General features: G+C 46.8%; 1 protein-coding gene across 1 annotated transcript in view; it reads left to right on the top strand.

Annotated features, from left to right (window-relative positions):
* The first annotated feature begins 2,627 nt into the window (after positions 1 to 2,627).
* The window catches only part of CCDC63 (coiled-coil domain containing 63), a 30,037-nt gene continuing 6,916 nt past the window's right edge, over positions 2,628 to 25,748 (top strand). The window contains exons 1-7 of the mRNA XM_059039580.2: positions 2,628 to 2,701; positions 5,570 to 5,759; positions 14,033 to 14,152; positions 14,555 to 14,736; positions 16,481 to 16,662; positions 20,235 to 20,455; positions 23,082 to 23,156. Coding sequence (XP_058895563.2) covers positions 2,643 to 2,701; positions 5,570 to 5,759; positions 14,033 to 14,152; positions 14,555 to 14,736; positions 16,481 to 16,662; positions 20,235 to 20,455; positions 23,082 to 23,156 — 1,029 coding nt within the window. The 5' untranslated portion in view covers positions 2,628 to 2,642. The remainder of the gene's footprint in view (positions 2,702 to 5,569; positions 5,760 to 14,032; positions 14,153 to 14,554; positions 14,737 to 16,480; positions 16,663 to 20,234; positions 20,456 to 23,081; positions 23,157 to 25,748) is intronic.

Here is a 25,748-nt window from a genome sequence, read left to right as displayed (position 1 = left end):
CCATCTATGGCTGCACCTCGCATAGATGTCAGATGGGGAAGAGAGGATGGAAATGTCACATCCACTTCTTAAAAAGTCATGGTCTGGAAGTGACACACCTCTCTGCTCACATCCCATGGGTGAGAATTCGTAGCTCTTCCTGGATTCAGGAGGAGCTGGGAAGTGTAACCCCTGGCCAGGCAACTACCTTAGCAACAACTCTACATGAAGGAGAAGTGACTGTTGGGAGCAATTAACTCGTCTCTTACAGGCTGATCTTCTTACATCCCTGCTTTTAAGAACATCTTGGCTTTTCCAGACCTCTTGGCCAGTCACTTCCCAGTGGGTACTGCCCCCTGCACTAGACCACACATCAGTCTCTGAACACTCCTTTTATTCACTTGCTTCTCAGCCTTTGCCCAAGCAGTTCTCTTTACCCCAAATTCCTTCCCCACTTTTCTTCTCTGCATGGTGAACTCCTATTAATCCTTCAAAACCCAAATTGAAAATCATCTCCTTTTTGCAGCCTTTTCCACTATTTTACCGTGGGTAGGGTTCATACCACCTTGAAGGTTAACTTATCCCTGAATTCCCTACAATGTTTAGCACACAGTAGGGGCTTAGTTTGTATGCTAAAGAGATCTAGGTACTTCAGGCATGAGAACTCATTTGGTTGCAAGTGATAGAAAACTCATCTCAGATTGCTTTAGGAGAATATGTTGGTTCATGTAATTGGACATGACCCAAAGGTATCTTCAGGCTTGGCTATATCCAGGGGCTCAGATGATTCCCCTATGGTTCAATTTTTCTTGATTTTGTCTTCTGTCCTCAGTGATAGCTTTATTCTCAGGCTCCCTGAAGAGGCAAGATGGCTGCCAGCCACGCCCAACCTCATTCACATAGGTTAAAGTGCAGCAGGAAACAGAGTTGCTCTCTTCCTGTGTGTGCAAACTTAAATTCCACTATTCACTCTGCTTGGACTAGCCAAGGTCATGTGCCCATTCCTGAACTGCTCACTCAGGCCAGGGGGCTGGGATTATGCAGATTGGCCAGGGATCTGGCACTCTGACCTATCCAGAGTCATAGGTTGCAATCCAGAAGCTGATGGAGTGGGGTCAAACTCAGGGGCACACAAAATGACCAGGAGTAAGGGAGGGAGTGGCTTCCCACCGGAAATTCCAGGTATTGCTACCAGGAGACAGAGGAATGCTGGACGCCCCATAAGCCCACATAAATATTTTTTATGCTGAACCTTCATCCTATGAAAAGACCCATATCGCACCCCATCGTAACAGCCACTGTTTACTGAGGACTTACCTTGTGCCAGGCTTAGTGCCTTACATGCTGAACAACCTGTGAAGTGGCTTCTAGAATCTCTCCTAGTTTCCAGATGAGGAAACCAAGGCCCAGAGAACTGAAATGACTTGCTCAAAGTTAACAAGTGGCCAAGGAGGGATTTTTGCTGAGATCTGATGGTTGACACAGCAATGCTTTAAGCCACTGTGCCGTAGGACCCCTCAGTGGGTGGCAAAGCTAGAAGTTTCTTGTTTAAGAATCTAGCTCCTAAGGCCTGAGAGCTGGGGTGCAGTGGATCCTACAGCCCCAGAGGGCTCATAGGGCTAGCATTGTCCCCTTCTTTGAATACCTAATGTCTCTCAGTACTACTGGCTCCTGCTTTAAAAGGAGGGGGGAGTGTCCCCACAGCTGAAGCTGGGCGAATTTCGTTGTAACCCCATCAGAGGACACACTGCCCTGTTGCCATCTTGCCTCTCTTCTTTGGGAACACAAGGAGCAAGAGGGTAACAGACATGCCAGAACCATCTGCCTGGCTCCTAATAATAAATCATGAGAGGAACAGGTTTCAGGCAAACATTGCTTTAAAAAAAAAAAAAAAAAGCCTCTTCTCACACCCGGGCAGCCATCTGCCGTGTCCTCCTCATGTGCCAAGCTGTGGGAGGAGGAAGGTCTGAGGGGGGTGGGGAAGGGAGAGGGTGCTGCCTTGTCCTGCACCACCAGCAGGGGTGGCTCACAAGTTCTCTTCCTTTCGCCACTGTGGACAGGGTATCACAGAGAGAGAAAAGAGCACTTGCTGGCTTTGACCTCCCTGGATGCAGTGTCTGAGCAGAGGGAAAGCACAATTCCTTCAAGATGCTGACGGTGGGTAACAGTAGCTCCTACATACAGAGCGCTTACTGTGGGGTCAGGCATTGTGCGGTCCTCTGTACACATATTAACTCATCTAATCCTGACAACAAATCTATGTGCGCCCATTTTATAGATGAGAGACTGGAGACTCAGAGATGTTAAGTTATTCACCCAAGGTCACACAGCAAGGCCACCTCTTCAGTATGCAATAATGAGGCCCAGCTTCCTCTTTACCCTGGCAACCCAGGGTGGGTTTTCCGTGTAACATCTAAGCAGTTAACATCACCCAAGGGTGGTCTTCCTACTCCAGCCCTGCCCCAAGCACTCTTCTTGCCCTCCATCCTTAAGCTGAAATGTGGGCTTTTCTAGTCACTTAACCTGTTGCTTAACACTCACCCTGTCTCACTCAGAAGAAGCACAGAAGAAAAGACCCTGAAAATTCCCAGCAACCTTTGCAGAAGACCAAAGAGCAGCTGGCCGAGGCAGAGCTTCGGAAGCTGAGGCAGCAGTTCCGGAAGATGGTGGACAGTCAGAAGTCCTTTAACTTCCGCTCCCAGCAGAAGATCATAAACCAGCAGTAAGTGATGCTCAGAGTTCTGTACTGAGTGAACTTGGAGAAAATTTTGGGTTTGGTATCATGGGGCTTGCCTTCTGATGGGGCCTCTGGGGCAGGGACCCACTTGGGATAGCTTCAGTGGGGAGAGGAGATTTATTCTCAGAGTTCAGGGTGTCTGAGGGACTCCAAGGGGGGCAGGGCACCCATGTCTCAGGGAAGGACCCAAACAAGAAAGCGATTCTGGTTCCTGTTTCTTTCAATACATGGGTTTTGTTCTTTCCTCTCTGAATCTCAGCCATGGCTGGTGGGAGATGGCTGCCTCCAATACTTGAGCGACCAAAGGCCACACAGAGAGACTGTCCTTAGTCAATTCTAATCCCAAAATTCCCAGGAGAGGGAGAATCTGATTGGCTTAGCTTGGGTCTGGTGTCTACTTCTGGCCCAATCAGCTGTGGCCTGGGAGGGTTGACCCATAGGACATAAAATAGCTATGGGTGTCCCCAGCGGTTCTAGCAGTAAAGGTGGGGAGTTCCCAGAGAAGGGGAAATCACCAGTCGGTGGATACCCCAAAGGACGTTTCCTGCTTGTGCATGATTATGGGATCTGCAGGCCTAAATATTTGAAATTGAGTTGCCCTAGAATTTATGGTGTGTATAAGTTTCTTTGGACAACAGAAAGGTGTTCCCTGAGGTTGAATAAACAAACATTAAACAAGCATTCTTAGATTCCATCCAAAGAAATGTGATTCCTTAACCACATCCATAATGTTTATACAGGCAGTAACTGCCTATTGTTAGAAAGAAAATTTTACTGTTAGATAATGTGTGAAGTTCAGAGGATAGGGAAAAGGGGTTCTTTAGATTTTCCATGGATTGGTTCATTCAGAGCCACTGCTAGTCCATATGGGATCATTATGTGAATTAGAAAAAGGCACCCTTTCTCAAAGACCCTTTACTGCCATCTGTTGGAAACATTGTCATTATGTAGGGATTTTGTTAAAACAAGACAAAGTGTCTCTCAGAAAAGTGTAGTAAATCAACAAATCAATGATATGTTTTCAAGCAGATGGTGCTCCCTTGGGCTGTGCAGTCCACAACCTGCACATCTGTGCTGGTGACCCTGATTCACAGCCTACCCTTGGTGGGCATCAGGAAATGCCTACTTCTTGGTGTGGCTTCAGTTTTTCTTGAATCTTACTTACCCTTCTGCATCTCACTTCTGCATCTCACTCTATCCCGATCCATTTGATCTGGTTTCACTGTGGTGGAACTGAAGGGGAGGAGAGTGGAAGAGAACAGGGGTGAGGTGAGTGAGGTGCTTAGGGCGTATTAAGGAGGTGCTTTTCCCCAGCGCAGACCCTGCACCTATACCACCGTGAAAATGAAGACCTCCTTAAATTTTGGGGCACCTCACTCCCCTCACTGCAGTCCCAGCCCTGCCTAAAGACGGACAAACCTTCCTTTTGCTTTTCCGACCTCACCGCACCCCCGAAAGCCTAACTCTGACTTACTATCCTGCTCGCTCTCTCTTTTTTCTCTGCACCTTAGCAAAGACCCCTCCCAAGAGGGGATTAGGGGGAGAAAAGTCCTAAGGGCCAGGTTTAGAAGACAAGATGCTCTAGAACTGGGCGTGCACTCCAGTGGCTGTTAGCAACATGTGGCTATTTACATTTGCAATTAATTAAAATAAATAAAATTAGAAATTCAGTTCTTCAGTTGCACCAGCCACGTTTCAAGTGCTCAATAGCCACACGTGCCTGATGGATGCTGTGGACAGCGCAGCTAGAGAATGTTTGCATCACTGCAGAATGGTCTACTGGACAGCGCTGCTTTAGGACATCAGTCAGCAAACCGTGGCCAATGGGCCAAGTCTGAGTGGCTGCCTGTTTTTGTAAATAAAGTTTTATTGGCACACAGCCACGCCTCTTCATTTTTGTGTTGCCTATGATTGCTTAGTAGTTGCAACAGAGACCCTCTGGACTGCAAAACCTAAAGTATTTACTCTTTGGCCCTTTATAGAAAAAGCTTTGCAGACCCAGCCCTTGAACATTCTTTGCTGTTCTAGAGTGGCGCTTCCAAAACTTTAAAATGTGTACAGGTCACTTGAGGATCTTGTTACAAAGCAGATTCTGATTCAGTAGGTCCTGGATTGAGACCTGAGCTGCTGGATTTCTCCAAGCTTCCAAAGGGCGTTGAGGCAGCTAGTCTGCAAACCGCACTGAGCAGCAGGAATAGGCTGCCCAGACTTTGCCAGAAACTCGGCCTCTGTACCATTTCCTGTTGCTCAGTTGCTGTGCAGTCGCCTGAGTCTTCTTTTCTCTTTTAGGAATCCCTGGTTGCTCACGTCCCTGACACCCTCTCTTCTCCAGAGCAGACAGAGGAAGAGAAGGAGACTCATGTCAGCCAATTTCATAAATCAGTAGCCCCTGAGTAGAAAAGTTGGTGGGGGTTAGAGGTTCCTGTGCAGCTCTGTGTTGATGCACAATTGAAAGTTCCTGCCTGATGGGTTTGCCTCTTATTACCAGAGATAACTGGCTGTAAAGCTGGAAAAGAAAGTCTGCAAAATCAGACAGATGGCAGTGAGCTGCTGGCAAAAGAGAACTTGGGGAACCATGTCTAGATAATGGGTTTTGACAGGCACAGCTGCAAATTGTTCTGAGGAGAAAAAAAATATGCTGCTCAGAGAAGGGCGGAGCAGTGGAAGTTGCAGTGAACTGGGTCAAAGGACATCTGAGTTCTGGACCTGGGTTGGAGACCTTGGGTGAGTCTCTTCCACTTGTTGGGGTGGGAAGTACCCCTCTGAGTCTCCTTTCAGGACCAAGGGACCTGGAGTGTCTGACCCAGGCAAACTCAGAGGTTCAGGGTTAATCACATGCTGCTTTCCCAACAGCAAGGAAATCAAGACCCTGCAGGAGGAGCAGGAGGAGATCACCCTGCTTTTGAATCTCGTGAAGTCCTCCAGGAACTTGGATCTGAATGAGAAAAACTACATGGAGCTGCGTTTCCTGCTGAAAACCAAGGAGGACTACGAGGCCCTGATTAAATCGATGAAAGTGCTGGTGGCTGAACTGGATGAGAAGGTGTGGTCTTTCTCTTAAAGGGTTAACCAGGACACCGAGCAAAGGGAAGGAGTGCGGGAGGTGTACTCCCCACCATACCCCCACCGTTGGCTTTTCTAAACGTGACTGTGGTTACTGTCTCCACCACCATTGTAACCCCTGATCTCTCAGCTCTATTGATCCATTTCCTCACTGTGGTCTCCAGTGCCTCCCCATTACAGTAAGAATAAATGCCCCAATCCTTACTGTATCAGTCCGGAGAGGTTAGGTTATGCTGCAGTAACAAAATTCCCTCTCCCCAACTCAGTGGTTTAAAACAACAAAGGTTTCTTTCCCATTCATGGTTTATGTTTATCGTGGATTGGCTAGGGGCTCTTATATCCTCTCATCCTGGGGCCAGGCTGATGGGATAGCCCACATCTTGAACATTGCCAGGTACTGTGGTAGAAAAAAGTGAGTCCTGAGGGTCTCACAGTGGCAGTTGAATGCTCCAGCAACATGTGTCACTTCTGCTCATGACTCATTGGCTCAAGATAGTCTACCAAACCCGTAAATACCCCAAATACCCATACCCACACCCAAAATAGTCAACTCTACCCATTCACAAAAGGGCCTAGGAAGTGCAACCCTCATGGATCCAGAAAGCAAAGAGCTAGAGACATTTGCTATACAGCGTTAATTCCTTGCTATCGTTTGAAAGACCCTGCCTGCCCCTCTAGGCTCATCCCACGTCATTCCTTCCTTAACTCTTCACACTCCAGCTGCAAAAGACTTTTTTTTTCTTTCAAATAATGCTGAGCCTTTTCTCACCTCAGGGCCTTTGCACATGCTCCCCACGCTGCCTTACCCTAGTTGCCTATCTTTATGTCTCAGCCTAAAGGTGACTTTCTCAGGGAGGCCTTCTCTATTCCCTCTCTCCTGTTTAAAGTATATCCCCCTGGTATTAGTTTCCTGGCCAGGAACAAATAGCACACTCTGTAGGGTACTCAGAGGAGTAGGGCATTCGGAACCTGGAGTAAATACCACAACCTCTCTTTTTTCTCACCTCTGACCCAACTACAAGGGAGCCATTGTGGATCCTTCCCGTTTAGCTTCCTGGGGCACAGAACAGGGTGGAGAGTGGATCTCGGGGGGCAAATAGAAGATCCCAGTGCACCCCCTTATCCTCTTTCATGTCACTGCATGGGAACTCCTTCACAGTACCTATCACGGTGGTGATTATGCCTTAATATGGGTGTTGTCTAATGTCTCCCTAACCTGTCACCTGCGTGAGTCTGTTTTGTTCCCTACTTTACCCCCTGTTCCTATCCCAGTGTCCAGCACCTAGCAGGTCCTCAATAAATATTTACTGACTGAATGAATCCGGAAATATCATTACACCTTTCCTCTGCTTCAAACTCTTCAGTAATTTCCGACTCTTGCTGGGATAAGGGCCCAAGTCCCTCGTGTAATTTGCCGGCTCTGCTGTCTCAGCCCCTCCTGCCTCTTCCACCTTCTCTCCTGCCTCCTTCTCCTCTGTGCGCCACCCACACTGGCTGCCTTCATGGATCCACAGTGCTGTCTCTCACCTCCAGACCTTTGCACATGCTGTTCCCTCTTCCTGGAGTGCTGTTCCCCATCCTCTCTGCTTGGGGGGTGGTGGTTATTCATCCTTTGTGTCTCAGCTCAAATGCTGTTTCTGCAAGATAGTTGTCACCTCATCTTTCTCTGCTACATGCCCCTACTGTGTGTGTGCAAATTACCGTCTATCTCCCTTCTCCTAGGGCTCATCGTGCTTCCTGGCTTGTTTCCAGTCCTAGATTGTAGGTTGCCTGAGGGCAGGGACCACTCTGTCTTGGTTACCATCATACCCCTGTTGTCTGGCACCAAGCAGGGGCTTAATAAAACTGATGAATGAGTGAATGAATGAATGAGTGAACACACATACGACTGTATGAGAAAGGAGGCAATAAAAGTGAAGAAGAAAAATGGGGATGTGGATCCTCAGAAACATTAGAAAAGGCAACCTAGTTTTGGAATCCTCCAAAGAGTACGGCACTCACTGCCCAACACAAAAACCCTCTTGGTCCAATTCCATCTCAGCGCAGGCAGCTCCCAGAATCCCCTCCTGCTGTGTCCACCACACAATGCCCAGAGCTTTGTCCTTTCAAGGGGTCACTGGAGATGAGGATATCCCTGGGCCCTGCTTAGCCTCACAAAATAATTAATAAGCTGATGCCTTCCTGCTGAGCATCTAGTGTAGGCAACGTATTTCCCCATCAGCCACAGCCTTGGATAATGTCTCCCATTGGGCTGAAGCCTAATTACTTTCAGCATCACAAAAGCAGCGTCTGACATAAAGGTGCCAGAGGGAATACAGCTCTGAATTTAATCACAAGAGCTGATGCTACAGCTTCCTTTGGCAAGGAGGTGGAGCCCTAGGACTCTGGGGGTCAACTTAGGCTGGGGTAGGCATCCTTCCAGAGCATGTGATGCCAAACCTAATATACGTGGGAGGATGCTGCCCTCCCATATATCAAAACAAGTCATTTGTTTTATTTCATAAGAGAGCTGGAGGGGGTTTGTGTTGAGGATGCTGCCTTGTGCATAGAACAGGAGAGAAGAACAGAGTAGAATAGGAACCTGACTTGACTTGAATCTGACTTTGTCAGTACTGATGAAGTAATTTGTTTTTGCTGTGAGGGAATTTGTGGGGAAGTGTGTGTGTGTGTGTGTGTGTGTGTGTGTGTGTGTGTGTGTGTGTGTGTGTGTTCCAGCTAACGTCCAAAGCCTGGCTAATATCAATCATAAACAGCATTCATATACCTTACCAGTTTTGTGTGAGACCCAGTGGTTCCCTTGATGCCTGATCTTTTGCTTGAGAATGTGTTGGGCTGCAATATTGATAATAGAATTCTTGACTGGAAGCAACTGGGAGAACAGAGGTTTGTTTTTCTCGCTTAATATGATGTCTGACTAGAAATAGGCCATCCCAGGGATGGTTTAGCAGCTCTACAATGATGGGTTCTTCTTTTTCTCTATGACTCTCTTGACCAGCCTTCCCCTCATGGTAACAAGATGGCTGCCAAAGCTTAGCTAGTATAATGTCTCATATAATTGCATTCAAAAATATGAAGAAAGGATGGGAAGTTTTCGTACATGATATTCTCTTCTTATGAGAGGGAGAATATTTTACAAAATTCCTCCAGCAGATATTCTCTGATTGGCCAGGGCTAGGGTATATGTCCATTCCTTGGCCAATCATGGGCAAAGGGAAATGGAATTTCTATAATTGCTTTGGGGTAGACCAGGGGCAGCAGATTACAGTGCAAGCACCAAGTCTGGTCTGTTTGTTTATGGCCCTCCAGCAAAGAATGGTTTTTACATCTTAAATGTTTACTTTTTAAATGGTTATGTGAGTACCTACATACTAAATCTCTTGGTCCTTGAAGCCTAAAATATTTACTATTTAGCCCGTTAAGAAAAAGTTTCCCAATCCCTAGTTTAGACCAATGATGATTTATCCCTTGGGTCTGGGGGCAGAGCCCACCTTCCCTAAGTAGATTACTGGCAATAAGAAAATGTTTTTGTCTCATATAACAGGAAGTATAAAGATAATGCAAGCTTCAGGGTTGGTTGATTCAGCAGCTCAATTAGGTTTATCAAGGTATTTTGTCTTTGTCCTTTGGGGGCAAGACAGCAGCAGCAGTTCCAGGCACCACATCCAGATGGAACAATACCTTCAGGAGAAGACAGACCATCTCTTCCTAGGACTCTCTTAGGAATGAGGAAACTTTTTCCAGATGCTTCCCTACCAGACAGACAGAAACTCCAACTGGTTTAGTCTTGCCCATCCCTGAATAAATAAATCATAGGAAGAGTGATTAGAGTTACCATGCTTGGCTTGGATCAGTCTTCTGGGGTGGGATGGGTATTCTTCCCCAGAACACCCATGACGGGTCAACCACCCACCATGTCCACCACAGTACAGTTCTGGCTGTTGTCACCTCTGCCAGCCTCCTGGTTCGGGAACATTCTTCTGTCTTCTGTTAAGCATCTCTTGAAGCCTAAAAACTATCTTTTATCACTTTTCTGTGGGTCTTCCATGACCCTAAATGTGTGAGTAGACCAGTGGCCTTCAGAACAGGCTGAGCCTGACAACATGAAGGCTTTGGCCTAACATGTTAAAAGTCAGGAGATTTCATGTAAAAATTCAGATATCTGGCTTTTCTTTTAAAAAACTGGAAGATCTGGCAATATTGAGCCTGAATTTCCTTGAAGCAACTGTAACTACATAGTGTTGTGGGTGACACTGCCCGCTGTTTACCCATTCTTTATGTTTTCCTCTCTAACAAATTCCTGACTTTATTCAGGGTGAGCATGTGCCCAGCTAAAAAGCTATATTTCCCATCTTCCCTTGCACCTAAAGGTAGACAATGAAATGTAAGGGGACAGCTGTTAGGGGTATCTGGGAAAGTTTTGCTTTCCAGATATAGGTCGTACCCTTCATCCATATTGCTTCCTCTACTTTCCTCCCTGGAACATAACTGTGTGAAGGCTGGTGCAATGGCAGCCATCTTTTGAGGGAGAAGCCAGGTGAATTACAGAGATCTTGTTTTTACCTCCTTGAGTTACTGAACTTAAGCCAGCAGTGTATTATGAGAGAAAGATAAACCATTATTTGTTTAAACCACTGTTAGTTGGGCTTACTGTAATTTGTAGTTGCATATGTTCCTAATTGATACAAGCTGCTGCCCCTGAAGGGAGGCTACTGAGATCTGTGCCCATAAAGGCAGAGAGAGGAAATTCTTCTGAGGAAAGCATATGTTTTTTAAAATGCTTCACTTTATTTTATTTTTTCTTTTTTGGCCACACTGCATGGCTTGTGGGATCTTAGTTCCTCCACTAGGGATTGAACCCAGGCCCTCAGCAGTGAAAGCGAGGAGTCCTAACCACTGACCACCAGGGAATTCCCAAGGAAAGCATGTTTTTAACAAGACCTGAACCTAATTGAACTTAATCATTTTTAGTTGTTGACACTTGAAATTATGAGTCACTCAACTGCCAATGCCCCTTTTTAACAGCAAATATCTGGTAATACCTCCTTTACAATCCTGAAGTGAAATTCATAGATGATATAATCCTTTATCCTTCTTCTTTTAAATCAATATGATGCCATAACTATAATCAAGGGATAAATAAAGGAAAGCTACTTATACTAAAATTATATGTATTTCCATACGTGCATGTTTTGGCCTGACTTATCGAGACCGGGGCCAGCAAATTGCTCCGCAGAGGCCCTGATAGTAAATATTTTGGCTTTGTGAGCCACACTACTCCACTCTGCTTTCATAGTATGAAAGCAGCCATAGACAATGCAAAGAATGGGCATGGCTGTGTGTCAATAAAACTTTATTTATGAAAACAGGCAGTGGGGGGCTTCCCTGGTGGTCCAGTGGGTAAGACTCTGTGCTCCCAATGCAGGGGGCCTGGGTTCAATCGCTGGTCTGGGAACTAGATCCTGCATGCATGCCGCACCTAAGAGTCTACATGCTGCAGCTAAAAAAAAAAAGGGGGGGATCTTGCATGCCGCAATGAAGATCCCGCATGCTGCAAGTAAGACACGGTGCAACCAAAATAAATAAATAAATATTAAAAAACAAACAAACAAACAAAAAACAGGCAGTGGGGCAGATTTGGCCCAAGGCCTTAGTTTGCAGACCCCTGGTCTAAAAGATGTAGTCAGAGGCCAGTATTATTTTTTTTTTATAAGGCTAGTAGCAGCATAATGAATGGATTTAGGTACGATGATTTGAAGTGAAATAAGTCACACAGAAAAAGCAACTTATCATAAGATATCACTTATAGAGGGAATGTAAAAATCGCTACACATGAACTGAATTACAAAACAGAAGGAAGTCACACATTTAGAAAACACACTTATGGCTGCTTAAGGGGAAAGGTGAGGTGGGGTGATACATAAAAGAAGAGTTTGAAATTAGCACAGAGACCGTTCCATAAACCACATATGTAATAGACAAGACCTACTCATTGCTCAATGAAGTGGACTCAACACACCCTATTTACCACAGAAGAATATATCTGACTAGTAATAATCTTAAAAACTATTTATTTATATCTCTCTGTAAGTGAATCAAGTGGGTGTAAAGTGGCATAAACAGCAGTGAAAATCAGCTAAACCCCATCATAAAAATAAATTAAAAAAAAACAAAGACAGTGAAAGAGAGAGAAATTCTTACAAAATTCGTTCAGGGGCTGTGATGCAACCTTGATTGACCACATCTAGACCCACAGCTGGATGACCCATAAGGATGGACACTCTTGGGGCTGAGAGGATTGGTGAGGTTGGGTGAGCCAATGCAGACCCTTTAAATGAATACTGCGAGGTACCCATTCCATGGGTCCCTAATCTCCAGGTTCAAGGGAATCTTCCTACAGCTAAAACATGCGTGGGAAACCCAGAGGATGGTACACCGTGTGATCTGGAAAGGTGTCTAAAACGCACCTCATTTTTCATCTCCTGGTGCTAGGGTTCGCCATTCCGGCCGCTTTACTAACAATCTCCCCACTTGGAGAATCAGCACCTTTAACCTCCTGTTTCGTACAGTTTGCAATTTGTCTGGAGGATGAACGGGAAGAGGGGGAACCAATGAGAGACTAGCTCTAGTCTGGACAGGCACATGTCACTCTAATTTCCAATCAGAAAGAAGAATTAAGCAAAGGCTCAGCCCGCCCCCTGGAACCAGAATAGGGCCTGAAGCAATCCTGCGGTTTTGTGGCCTGCTCCCAAAAAAGCGAATTGTGGGCTTCCCTGGTGGTGCGGTGGTTAGGAGTCCGCCTGCCAATGCAGGGGACACGGGTTCAGGCCCTGATCCAGCAAGATCCCACACGCCGCAGAGCAGCAAAGCCTGTGCGCCACAACTACTGAGCCCGTGTGCCACAACTACTGAAGCCCGCGCGCCTAGAGCCTGTGCTCCGCAACAGGAGAAGCCACTGCAGTGAGAAGCCTTTGCACCACACTGAAGGGTGGCCCCCACTCGCCACAACTAGAGAGAGCCCTCACACAACAACGAAGACCCAATGCAGCCAAAAATAAATATAAATGAAATAAATAAATTTATTTTTTTAAAAAGTGAGCTGAAAAATGGAGCTCAGGGGCACTGCAATTCACAAACCTGCAGAGTTATAAATGATAACTATCGTCTAGAAATATCTTGAGGTAAGGCAACGAAGAGGATTTGGAAGCAAGGCAGAATTGCAGGAAACAGTTTTCAAGAGGTAGATAGGACTCGCCTTTAAAGCACAGGAAAAGCGGTAGAACTTCGAAAATGATGCAGTTGGCCAGGAAGGGCGTATGCGTTTTTTCCTGAATATATTCAGGAAAAAACGCATACGCCCTTCCTGGCCAACCAAGCAAGCAGGCAATGCAAATCAGCATTACAAAGAAGTCTCACTTCCCTTCCGGTCAAAAGGGCCATCCTAAAAAAGTGTCCAGTATTATTGATATGCAGAATCACTGAAGATTCCACACTGCAGACTGATTTGGGCTTGTTGTATCCACAACTCAAAGATGATGATCCAGGTTGTGCTGGTGTCATGATTTCCAAAATGGCGGGCAACTCTTGGTAAAGTTCCAAACAAATCAACGAACATTATCTTGATTTATACAGTGACTACATTCCTGGATAATTAAGTGTCTATTAAAACCTAATGAAAAATACTGTGTGTGTGTGTATGTAAAAGACAGTTTGCTTCTAGGTACAGAAAATTATAGAGAGGTTCTTCACCTGCCTAACATCCAGAGGGGCACTGGAAAGTCAAAAGGGATGGGGGACAATTCTTGGATGTTTGGTGCTGTCTTACATGTTGCAGGGTATGTGACATCTCATGACCTGCCATTAAGTGCCACTAGCAACCTCATCATTGCAAGAGCAAAAAACAAAACAAAAAACAAAGGTTACAGAAGGCTTCTTGGGGGAATAATGCTATTTCTTCTGGAAACCGTGGCTTTAGGTTCAGGTGAAATTTTCTCCCACAGGTGAGTGAAATTTACATGCACGGGTGAGAGTAAAAACCCTAAGTTGCCTCATTTTGCCCCAAACTGGCTAAGGTTAAGTTGAGTTGAACACACACCCAAGAGAGAATTAAAATTCCATTCATAGGAAAAGAAAGAACATTGCAGTTTTTGTTTTACCACACTTGAGTTAGTGAACTGTCGCATTTGTACCCATACAGATGTTAAAACAGCTGGGTTTTCTCTCTCTCTCTCTCTCTCTCTCTCTTTTTCTTTTCAGATCGTTCAGATGGAAAAAAAAATTATAAACCAAAGACAGATCTTCTCAAAAATACAGGAGGCCAATAACCCCCGGAAACTGCAAAAACAGATCCACGTTTTGGAAACCCGTTTGCATCGCGTACGTAGGGGGAATTCCCTGGTGGTCCAGTGGTTAGGACTCCGTGCTTCCACTGCAGGGGGCATGGATTCTATCCCTGGTTGGGGAACTAAGATCCCACGTGCTGCAAAGTGACCAAAAACCAACAAAAAAAACCAAACTCTGCAAACAACTCTGCCTCCCTTTGCTAAGAGGGAAGAATGATGTCTGTGAAGCCATTAGCAGAACATACTCATCTCATTGGTTGAGTCGGGAGAAGGTGAACGGTGGTGTGCACACAGGCCAGGCAGCACTCCAACCATTGTTCTGTGGGCCTGGGGTGGGAGGTGAGGGGAAGACCCTTCAACCCTCTGGATGCCTTCTGGAAGCTTGTCTCATGCCCCAGGAGTGAGCCCTTATTTTGAAGCAGAGCCCTCCTTGCAGGTCACTGTACGCTTTGACAAGATGCTGACCACTAATGCGAAGCTCCGGAAGGAGATTGAGGACCTACGGTATGAGAAGGCTGCTTATGACAACGTCTACAAGCAGATTCATCGGCGCTTGTTGATGCAGAAGAAAACAATGAACGTGGCCATCGAGCAGTCTGCGCAGGCCTATGAGCAGAGGTGGGCTGGGGGAGAGACCCTGGGGGCAAAGATGTCTCAGCCCCCTGCTGAGCTTCCTACTCTGGGCCACCTCTACCCCCTGTGCTTACGTGTTGAGGAATCTGAAATCATCATCATAATAACTCTGAGTGCTGATTGTGTGTCGGCCAAGCATGATGCTAGATGCTCTGGGTAGTATTTCAACCTTCACAACAGCCCTAGGAGTTATTATCCCCATTTTACAGACCAGAAAATGGAGGCTTAGAGATGCCAAAATACTTACCTGAGATCCAGATAAATGGCAGATATGGTGGAGTTGAGGTTCAAACCCCTATGCTGTACCATCTCCCCCAGGTGTCCCTGCCTCTAGTCCTAGGGGTCCCTCTCAGTCTGGGCTGTCTCCTGGCTTCACACCTAGAGGGGCAAAAGGCATGCAGTTTAGTGGTGAAGAGTGCAGATTTTGGAGTCAGAGAGATCTGGGTTTGAACCCTGGTTCCATCACTACTACATTGTTGGAGGACCCCTTCAGGTGGTAGTGAGGATTAAATAATATGTGTATATAAGCGAGTGGCTGGGACATAGTACTTGACAAGTGGTGATGATGATGGTAATAGTGATAATGGTGATTTTTGATGATGCTGATGGTGGTGATACTGCTGATGGTGATGATGCTGCTGCTGCTGGTGGTGGTAGTGATGGTGGTGAAGATCATGATAGTGCTGGTAATGCTGATGGTGATGATGTTGCTGATGGTGGTGATACTGCTGATCGTGATGATGTTGCTGATGGTGATGATGCTGATGGTGGTGGTGGTGGTGATGGTGGTGAAGATCATGATGGCGGTGGTGATGCTGATGGTGATGCTGCTGCTGATGGTGATGCTGCTGCTGATGGTGGTGGTGGTGGTGATGGTGGTGAAGATCATGATGGTGGTGGTGATGCTGATGGTGATGCTGCTGCTGATGGTGATGATGCTGCTGCTGGTGGTGGTGGTAGTGATGGTGGTGAAGATCATGATGGTGGTGGTGATGCTGATGGTGATGCTGCTGCTGATGGTGATGCTGCTGCTGATGGTGGTGGTGGTGGTGATGGTGGTGAAGATCATGGTGGTGGTGGTGATGCTGATGGTGATGCTGCTGCTGATGGTGATGATGCTGCTGCTGGTGGTGGTGGTAGTGATGGTGGTGAAGATCATGATGGTGATGATGATGCTGATGGTGATGCTGCTGCTGATGGTGATGATGCTGCTGATGGTGGTGGTGGTAGTGATGGTGGTGAAGATCATGATGGTGGTGGTGATGCTGATGGTGATGATGCTGCTGATGGTGATGATGCTGATGGTGGTGGTGGTCGTGATGGTGGTGAAGATCATGATGGCGGTGGTGATGCTGATGGTGATGATGCTGCTGATGGTGATGATGCTGCTGATGGTGGTGGTGGTGGTGATGGTGGTGAAGATCATGATGGTGGTGGTGATGCTGATGGTGATGATGCTGCTGATGGTGATGATGATCATGATGACGGTGGTGATGGTGGTGGTGGTGATGATGATGATGATAGAAAATCATTTCCTGAGGGTGGTCTAGAGCTGTCAACTGCTGTCATTCAGGTGAGGAAAGTTGTTCCTCTACTCCCAGAAACCTCCATGATTAAAAGTAGTGATGGTCCTTGACCAGGCAGGAAGTCTGTCTGGACTTGTAGGGAGAGGGGAGGAGAAGGAAGGTGCCTCCGGACACTCAGACTCTGTCATACCTGTCTCACCCAGGCTGCAAGCCATGGCTCGAATGGCTGCCATGAAGGACCACCAGCAGAAGAACATCTCTCAGTACAACCTGGAGATCCAAGAGTTGGAGCGTCTCTATGATCATGAAACCAAGCTCAAATCCTTCCTGCTCATCAAGCTGAATGATCGCCTTGAGTTTGAGGAGCAGTCCAAAAAGGAAGAAGGTAATGCTTTCCAGGTGTCCTCGTTTTTACCTCTCTCTCTCTCTCTCTCTCTCTCAACTGAAGGTGCCTGAGTCTCCTTGTAGTAGGTTTGCCAAATTTAGCAAATAAAAATACAAGGTCCGTTAAATTTAAATTTCACATAAACAATTAATAAAATTTTAGTCTCATGCAGTATTTGAGGCATACTTATACTAAAAAATTATTTGTGGTTTATCTACAATTGGGACATATTCATACTGTTAAAAATATATCATTTGTGTCAGGACTACCTTCGTGGTCCCATGGTTAAGACCCTGTGCTTCCACTGCAGGGGGCAGGGGTTCGATCCCTGGTTGGGGAACTAGGATCCTCCATGTTGTGCAGTGTGGCCAAAGGAAAAATATATATATATTGTTTGTCTGAGATTCAAATTTAACTGGATGCCTTGGGTTTTATCTGCCACCCCTAACCTGTAGGATGTGTGCTCACCCTGTGGCTCTCCTTCCATTGTTTAGAGGAGGAACTTGTGTGTCAGAGGTCCCCAAGACCACCCCCGGGCTGGGTGATTCTCAAAGAGGACTCACAAGACTCAGCAAACATGGCTATGATGTAGGGACACAAAGAAAAATCAGCAAAGAGAAAAGGTGCATGGGGCAAAGTCCAGAGGAAACCAGGCACAAGCTTCCAGGATCTTCTCCCAGTGGAGTCACGCAGCGCATGCTTAATTCTTCCAGCATCTAATTGTGACAACACCTGTGAAGAGTCGTCTGCTTGGGGAGCTCATTAGAGACTTGGTGCCCAAGATTCTTACTGGAGGCTGGTCACAAAGGCACCCTCTCCCCAGCACATACCAAAATTTCAGCTTCCCAGCAGGAAGGCAGATGTTCAGCATAAAGTACACTGTCCTTACAGTCTGGACTCAGTAGCCACACTTACCATTTAGGAAAGCTTTATATCAGTGTAGGTAGCTGTTCACCATTTAAGTTCCCAGATGAAGGCCAAGGGCCAACCTTGCAAGCAGGCCTTTCTAAGGAGAGCAGTCTCAGGTCTGCTATGTTAACTCTCTCCTCAGCAGATTGAAGGGAGAGCCCCCTGTGCAACTGCATGTGTTTTTTTTTCTTTCAGCCCCTTCTGTCCCTTCCTGCCTTATTTGCAACTGTATGGCTGGAAGTGTTTTTCTGAGAAATCCCATCTCTCACTCTCTAACATTACAAAAACCACCTTTTGGACCTTCTGTCTATCCATCCATCCATCCACCCATCCATCTTCCATCCACCCATCCATCCATCCTTCTATCCTCCATCCATCCATCCATCCATCCATCCTTTCATCCTCTATCCATCCATCCTTCCATACTCCATCCACCCATCCATCCATTTACTGAGCCACTGGTTCAAGCCACCTTCCATTCTCCATGCTTGGCATGCATGGCTTCCATTTAGCCTTCACAACATCTCCAAGAGGCAGACATTATTATTAACACCCCCAGTTGACATATGAGGGCACTGCAGCTGAGAGTGGATACATGGATATAGCCAAGGTCCTCTGCAATATAAGTAACAGATCCAGGACCTCATCCCAAGTGTGTCTGCCCCCCAAAGCCTGAGGTCCTACTACTGTCCTCTTCTCTCTCCTAATCCACTGAGCAGCCTCAAGATTCCACTAGGCATCCAAGACCCGAACTGTGCAGTCAATAGGAGTTCTCCCATTCACTGCCACTCCATTTGACTTGTGCGTCCATCCTTCCTCTTCTCACTGCCTCAACCTTGTCATCTTTCTCATCACATCTCCTCTAGCAGCTTCTGCTGGGTCTCCCAACCTCCAGGCTCCTCCTGTTCCTGTGACACTGCAGGGGTAATTTCCTCATGATCAGTTGACTCCTTCCTTCATCCATCCAACCATTGCATTCCTGGTCTTCCAACAAATTTGATCATCTATCCTGAAACAGGCACCATGTTGGGGACCAGAGACAGAGCAGTGATCAAGACAGTGTTAGTCCTTGATGTCACGGAGCTTATGTTCTAGATATGGAGACACAGAAAAAACAAGCAAATAGACAAATACAAACACTTCAGGTTGTGATAGAACCTCTGAAGGAAGAAAACAAGGGATTGAGATGGAAAAGTAACAGGGAGACCTCTCTTGGATAGGATGGCCAAGGAGGGGCTGTTCAGACTGTGATCTAAAGGATGAAAAGAATCCAGCTGTGCAAGGGTGAGGAATCCAGTCAGAGACAAAGGCCCAGAGGCAGGAAAGTGTTAACTGGAGTGTAGACGCAAAGCTGGAGAAACAGGCAGAGGTCACTCCTGCAGGACTGACCATGTGCCAGGAACTGGGCTACGTGTTGGGAGACAGTGGAGAATAAGACAAAGGTCCTGTCCTCCTGCAGCTGACCTTCTGTCAGGGGAGATGACAAATTGGCAAATGCAAAAGTTAATCTGATCTCTCGGGAACCATGAGCATGATGAAGAAAACAAAACAGGGTAATTGACAGAGAGTAACCAGGGGCTGCTTTATCTAGGGTGGTCAGGGTGGGCCTCTTGGAGGAGGTGCCATTTGGGCAGAGACTTGAATGATAGGAGGGAACCAGCCACATGGAAGCCTGGGAGAAGCACATCTCAGGAAGAAGGAATTGCAGGTGCAAAGGCCCCGAGGTGGGAGTGAGGTAGGCATATTTCTAGAACAGAGAGGAGGCCAGTGTGGCTGGAGTGAGTTGATGCCAACAGGAGAGTGGCAGGAGATGAAATTGGAGGGGTGAGGAGGAGCCAGACCACACAGGCCCTTATAGGCTGCACAGGGAGCTCATGCTGATTCTAAGTGTGGTGGGAAGCTATCAGAGGATTTAAGCAGACTAGTGACTGAGTCTGATAGTGACCAGGCACTGAGGGGTAGAGGGGATCAGATCTTAAACAATGCCGAGAAACTTCAGCTTCATCCCAGGGACAGTAGGGAGCCACACATGCAAAGGGGTCACGTGGCCAGATGTGCCTAGGAAGATCTAGAAAGATCCTTCCGATTGCCACGTGGAGGCCAAATCAGAGGGACAAGACTGGATTCAGGAGAGGTGGAGCTATTGCAGGCATCAGGCTGGGGAGCAAGGCTTGGAGAACTTTCTTGGTTCTAATGCCTTGAACCTACCAAGCTCTGAGCCTGCTTAAGGCTCTCTGCCAACAGGGCTTCCCCAGCCTTCATCCTGCTCACATCACCTCCTTCCCTGGCCACACAGCTCCCCCATCACAGCACCTACTACATCTCCTCCATTGCGTGGGCCACAATGGCAATTATTGGATTTCTTTTTCTGTTTCCTTGGCTATCTCTTTTTCTTTTCTCTTTGTGGCTGATTCCTCCACCAGAAGCTCTGTGGGGCAGTGATTTTGTAGCTACAGAGCCCAGCACAGTGTCTGGAACATAGTAGACAATCAATTAGATATTTGTGAAGTGGCTAAGGAGGGGAGCTCCCACTCCATCTCATGGGAAAGTCTAGCCCCCTCCCCAGGGCACAGTGATAATGCCACGGAGCACATCCCTCCGCTGGGCACTACTCTGAGCGGCTTCCCTTTCAGACTCATGGTTGCCAGTTCTTCCTTTTCTAGCTCTTAAGGCAAAGAAGTATGGGAAGAAGAACAAGGGTGAGAGTTTTGAGAGCTATGAGGTGGCTTACCTCCGGCTGCTGAAGCTGATGAAGAATGGCAACCTGAGTCAGCTCATCGAGGAGTTTCTTGCCGAGGAGGAGAAGAACTTTGCTCGGTTCATGTATGTCACGGAGCTCAACAATGACATGGAGATGATGCACAAGAAGACTGAGAGAATCCAGGTCAGGGCACCTCTTCTTTCCCAGGCCAGGGGCCCACCTGCTCCCACAGCAGCCTTCCCCAAAGTGGGTTCCTTGGAACGCTCCTTGAGATACTCTGCAGAAAAAGGGCTTCAAGTCAAAAAAGTTTAGGAAATACTATATTCCCCCAGTGTTCTCCCCCCTACATTTTAACCTTCCCGAAATTGGTATTTGTCTTCCAGTTGGTACATACACTTAATGTGTTCATGTCCCCTCACCCCCAATAAGTGACATTTAAAATCCATGGTATGTCTTATAATCCAGAGTTCAGTAAACTATAGCCACAGCCAGATATGCCCTTTGGCCTGTTTTTGTACAGTCTATGAGCTAAGAATGGTTTCACATTTTCAAGGGTTGTAAGGAAACAAAATATGCAAGACAGACCATATGTGGGCTGCAGAGCCCAAAATATCGACAATCTGGCCCTTTGCCTTAAAAGCTGGCTGACCCCTGTTAATCAACAGCTTCCCAGAATTGAGGAGAGATGGTAAACTGATCTCGGAGAGAGTTGATATCTATGAGCATGATAAAGGCTCTGTCAAATCCTACAGTAAAGAAACTATTTACCTTATTGAATCCATAATTTCCCAAACTTAATTGGCTCCCTGGGCTACTTACTCTGCAGAACACACATAACCAGCCTTTGGAATTGTCTGCACAGGAGAGAGTCTAAACTCCTTAGTGTGACACTCCAGTCCCTTCAAAATTTGGCTTCAACCTGCCCCTGCATGCTCAGCTCCCACCACGACCCCCAAGGCACTCTCATCAGCTGCCAGTTCCAGCTTCCCCCTGCATTTCCCTCCTCTGAGGCTTTCCTCATGCTATTCCCCGCCCCTCCCACTTTTCTTCTGATGCAATACCGCTCATTAGTCCTGGCAGATGTCACTTCCTCTGGGAATAGTCTCTTTCCTCTGAGTCTCTTTCCTCTGAGGTCCCTGTGCTCAGTGGGGACTGAGGGGAGCCCTTCCTTTTGCAGTGTCACTGTTTCCTGAATGTGGGGCCATGTGCAAGTAGATATACCTGTGGGAAAATGTAATTCAGAAAAATATAAGGAAAAAGTACAGGTCACCAAAATATCACCACTCAGAGATACTGCCAATAAATATTTTGGTGACATTGCTTTATGAAGGCAGTGGGCACTTAAGCATGTGTCTGCGCACGCGCACACACACATACACACACACACACTCCCCTAGATGCCCACTTATAGTACTGGGTGTATACTAGATAGTTCATGCTGTTTAGTAAACTTTTTTCTTCAACAGTTCATCGTAGTTACTGCCCAACATCTTCTATGTTCTTTTTAGTGGCTTCTGGAGACCCTAGATGCTCTGTGGTCGTATCACAAAATGCTTCTTAAAAGAACAGATTCCCCAGGCCCTATCCCATACCTACAAACCTAGATTCTCTGAGAATAAGCCAGGAATCTGCATTTAAACCATATATTTTAAAAAATTATTAATTTATTTTTGGCTGCATTGGGTCTTCGTTGCAGTGCGCGGGCTTCTCATTGTGGTGGCTTCTCTTGTGGCGGAGCACAGGCTCTAGGCACGCGGGCTTCAGTAGTTGTGGCACGTGGGCTCAGTAGTTTTGGCTCACGGGCTCCAGAGCGCAGGCTCAGCACTTTCAGTGCATGGGCCTAGCTGCTCCGCGGCATGTGGGATCTTCCGGGACCAGGGCTCAAACCCGTGTCGCCTGCATTGGCAGGCAGACTCCTAGCCACTGCGCCACCAGGGAAGCCCTAAACCATATTTTAATTTGAGACCCTTTGCCCCCCATGATGTAAATGTACCATCGTTTACTTAACCAATCCCCAACCGGTAGACATGCAGGTTGTCCCTAACAGAGATTACAGATAACAGCACAAGGGACAGCCTTGAGTGGCCACCTTGCCCACATGTCCTACTGTTTCCATGGGACAGACTCCTAGAGATGGTATTGCCCCATCAAAAGGTGCTTGCCTTTTACATTTGGACACACTGCTCTAGCCCAGTTCTCAAATCTAGTCCCTGGACCAGCAGCAGCAGCATCTCCTGGGAACTTGAGAGAAATGCACATTCGTGGGCCTCACGCAGACATACTGAATCAGAACCTCTGGTGTGGGGCCCGGATATCTGTGTTTTCACAAACCTCCAGGTGATCCTGATTCATGCTAGAGTTTGAGAACCCCTGCTCTGGAGCTGCCCATCCATTACCATAACCATCAGCCACATGGGGCGATTTAAGTTTAAATAAATTTAAATTAAATTAAAAAGTGAGTTCCTCAGTGGGACTAGCCACATTGCGAGTGCTCTGTGCCCATGCGTGGCTAGTGGCTGCAGTGCTGGACGGCACAGATAGAACATTGCCACCATTACAGCAAATCCTACTGATTATACACAATTCTCCAGAAAGGATGAACCACCCACCTGCTCATGCCTGCATCCTCCTTTTAATTCAGAAACATCAGAAAGAACCTCCATGGATATAAGAGGGGTCCAGGGGTTCTGGGGCTACTTGAAATGGATAATTTAAATCCTCACTAACGCCTCGAGGCATTGGCTTATTTTATGTGTGCTGGGGAGGGGAGCACTTGCTTTTCCTTATGGTCTGGTTCTCTCCTGAGCAGAATGAGGTTATCCACTCACAGTCCCAGCAGAAATCATCACATGAGGACAACTGCGCCATCCTGAGACAGCTGGAGGTAAGACCAGGGCGGGGAGGGAGGGATGCAGGAGTCTCCATTGTCTGTCAGGTGACCTGTCAGTTGGTTCTCAGGAGGAGGAAGATCTACTGGCCTGGGTCATGTCTTGACATGTCCCGACCTTTTGTTACAGGCAGCCTCTGCTACAGATGTTGCTGCAGAATTTTGTCCCTGAGGCCCTCTTTGTTCGTTTTAAAGACTATCCCACTTCAGGGAGCCTATCCCAGGCCCTTGTGCCTATAATTTCATCCCAGGCTGGTAAATTCCAGACAGATCTCTGCCTCAGTCTTTTCTTCTCTCTCCCCCTTGTCCTGGCTGTGGCCTGTTCTCAATCAATAGTAGTAATTACAAACATTTCCTGAGCCTTTACTACATACTAGGCACTGGGCTAAGTGCTTTGCTTGCATTATCTCGTTCAATCCTCACAACAGCTCTATGAGGTAGGTGATATGATCTATTTTACAGATGAGGAAACAGGTTCAGGGAAGTAATCGCCAACATCATGGAGCTGGGATATTGCATGAGCTTTGCATTGCATTCAGCTGCTAATAATAGGGACCCAAAATAACAGTGGCCTAAGCAATAGAAGTTTATTTACTTTGTTAAAACATAAATCTGGAGATAAACACTTCAGGGCTGGTCATGATGTCATCAGTAACCCAGGTTTCTCCTTTCAGTTTTGCCATCTTTAGTGTGTGGCTTACATTCTCAAGGATGCCTCATGGTTGTATTATGACTGCCAATGGCCCAGCCATCACATACACATTCCAAGCAGAAAGAAAGTAGGGAAGGAAAAAAAGGCCTTGCTAATTGAGTTAGTCAACTTAAAAGTTTTTTCCCTGAATTCCCAGCCAGTGACTGCTGTATCTATGTCTCACTGGCCATCCCTATTGCAAAGGAGGGTTGGAAATACAACTTTTAGCTGGCACATTGCCACCCCAAATACAATCAGCATTTTGCTATTAAGGTATAAGGGGAGAATGGATAGCAAATGTCTGACAAAGATATGAACCAGAGAGTTTGACTGCAAAGCCCTGTTCTAATCCAGTAGTTCCTGGCCCAGGAACTACATACACTCTTTGGTCATTTCCTTTTCCTTCTCTGTGGCTTATTTCTGCTCTTGGCATGCAGGTGGCAGAAAGGGTTGGCCATGCCATTCTCTCATGCGCCACTGGAGGGCAGCAAAGCACCTCTCAGGCTCAGCAACCTCTCCGAAATGGGGAATGTAGACTTGCAGGCAGGGCCCAAGTTCAAGGAGACTCTCCTTAAGTTGGACACATGCTTGGGGTCCCACATCCTTGGCTTTGAGCAATCCAGTGTCCAAATGCTTCCTTGGGGTTGGGACCTGTGCTGTTCTGCCTCTCGGGGTTTTGAAGGCCTAAAGGGGGACACAGTTTGGGAAGGCTGACCAGGCAACCCCAAGCATCTCCCCCACCTCTGCCTGAAGTCCTCCAGCAGCTCTTTGTTCCTTGGGCTTTAGTAGGAACTCCTGGAGCCTCTTTTCAAATGCAAATACTCTAAGCAAGAGAATTTGTCTTAATAGCAATGGGCTCACTTAGAACCCACTTTTCTTACCCCCCTGCTAAAGATCACTTCCATCTCCTCTACTCTTGGAACCTTTCCACATAACTTCCATTTCATCCTCCCCTCTTGGAGAAGTGGTGGGACCAGTCCTTTAATAGGAGGGTTTTGCATAGGAGTTAAGCAACCAGGCCCTGGGAACAAACGCTTGGGTGTGACTCCCAGAAGAGTTGCTTCCTGGCTGTGTGACTTTGAGAAAGCGACTTAATCTCTCTGAGGCTCCGTTGTCTCAGCTGTAAAATAGGGATAAAAATTGTACTCACTCTGTAGGGCCGTGAAGATTGAATAAAATCCTGCAGGTACACGCTTGGCACAGTGCAGGGCAGAGAGCTATAAACATAGCTATCATTATTGTTGTTGTTTATCCTGTAAATCAATAAAACCTCAAATCACCATCATCTTGTTACCAAATAATTGTCCAAATAACGAGTTGTGCCCATGGTCAGGTATTAGACAACTCAATACAGAGGAGCTAAACACAAGTTCACTTTTCTTCTCTGACCTCAATATTCCTCATCTGAAAACTGGGGCAGTTGTGAGGATAAGTTAAGATGATGTGTGTAATATGCTTGGAACATTTTAGGTGCTGGACATGTGTTGTCACTGTCACATCAGGCTTTAAGAAATGTTTTTAATCATGTGATTTTTTTTTTTTTTGACCATGACGCACAGCTTGTAGGATCTTAGTTCTGTGACCAGGGATCGAACTCGTGCCCTCTACAGTGGAAGCACAGAGTCCTAACCACTGGACTGCCAGGGAATTCTCAACCATGTGGTCTTTTAATGCACCTTTAGAATGAGGCGGGGGGGGGTGGCTCTTGCTGTCATATGGGGAAATGCAGCCCTGGGAACTGAATATTCCAGTGTTTGGGACAGAGGAAGCTGCCTGGTGTGGTGGTTGAGAGACAGTTCAAACCATGGCTTCCCTCTCCTGGCTGTATTCCTTAGAGCCTCAGTTTCCTCACCTGGAAAATGGGGGTGTGAATAGGGCCCTTTGGGACCCTTATTTGG

Source organism: Kogia breviceps, chromosome 15 (assembly GCF_026419965.1).
Source record: "Kogia breviceps isolate mKogBre1 chromosome 15, mKogBre1 haplotype 1, whole genome shotgun sequence".
Taxonomy (NCBI): domain Eukaryota; kingdom Metazoa; phylum Chordata; class Mammalia; order Artiodactyla; family Physeteridae; genus Kogia; species Kogia breviceps.
The sequence above is the reverse complement of the archived record's forward strand: the minus strand, read 5'-3'. Positions and strand labels throughout refer to the sequence as shown.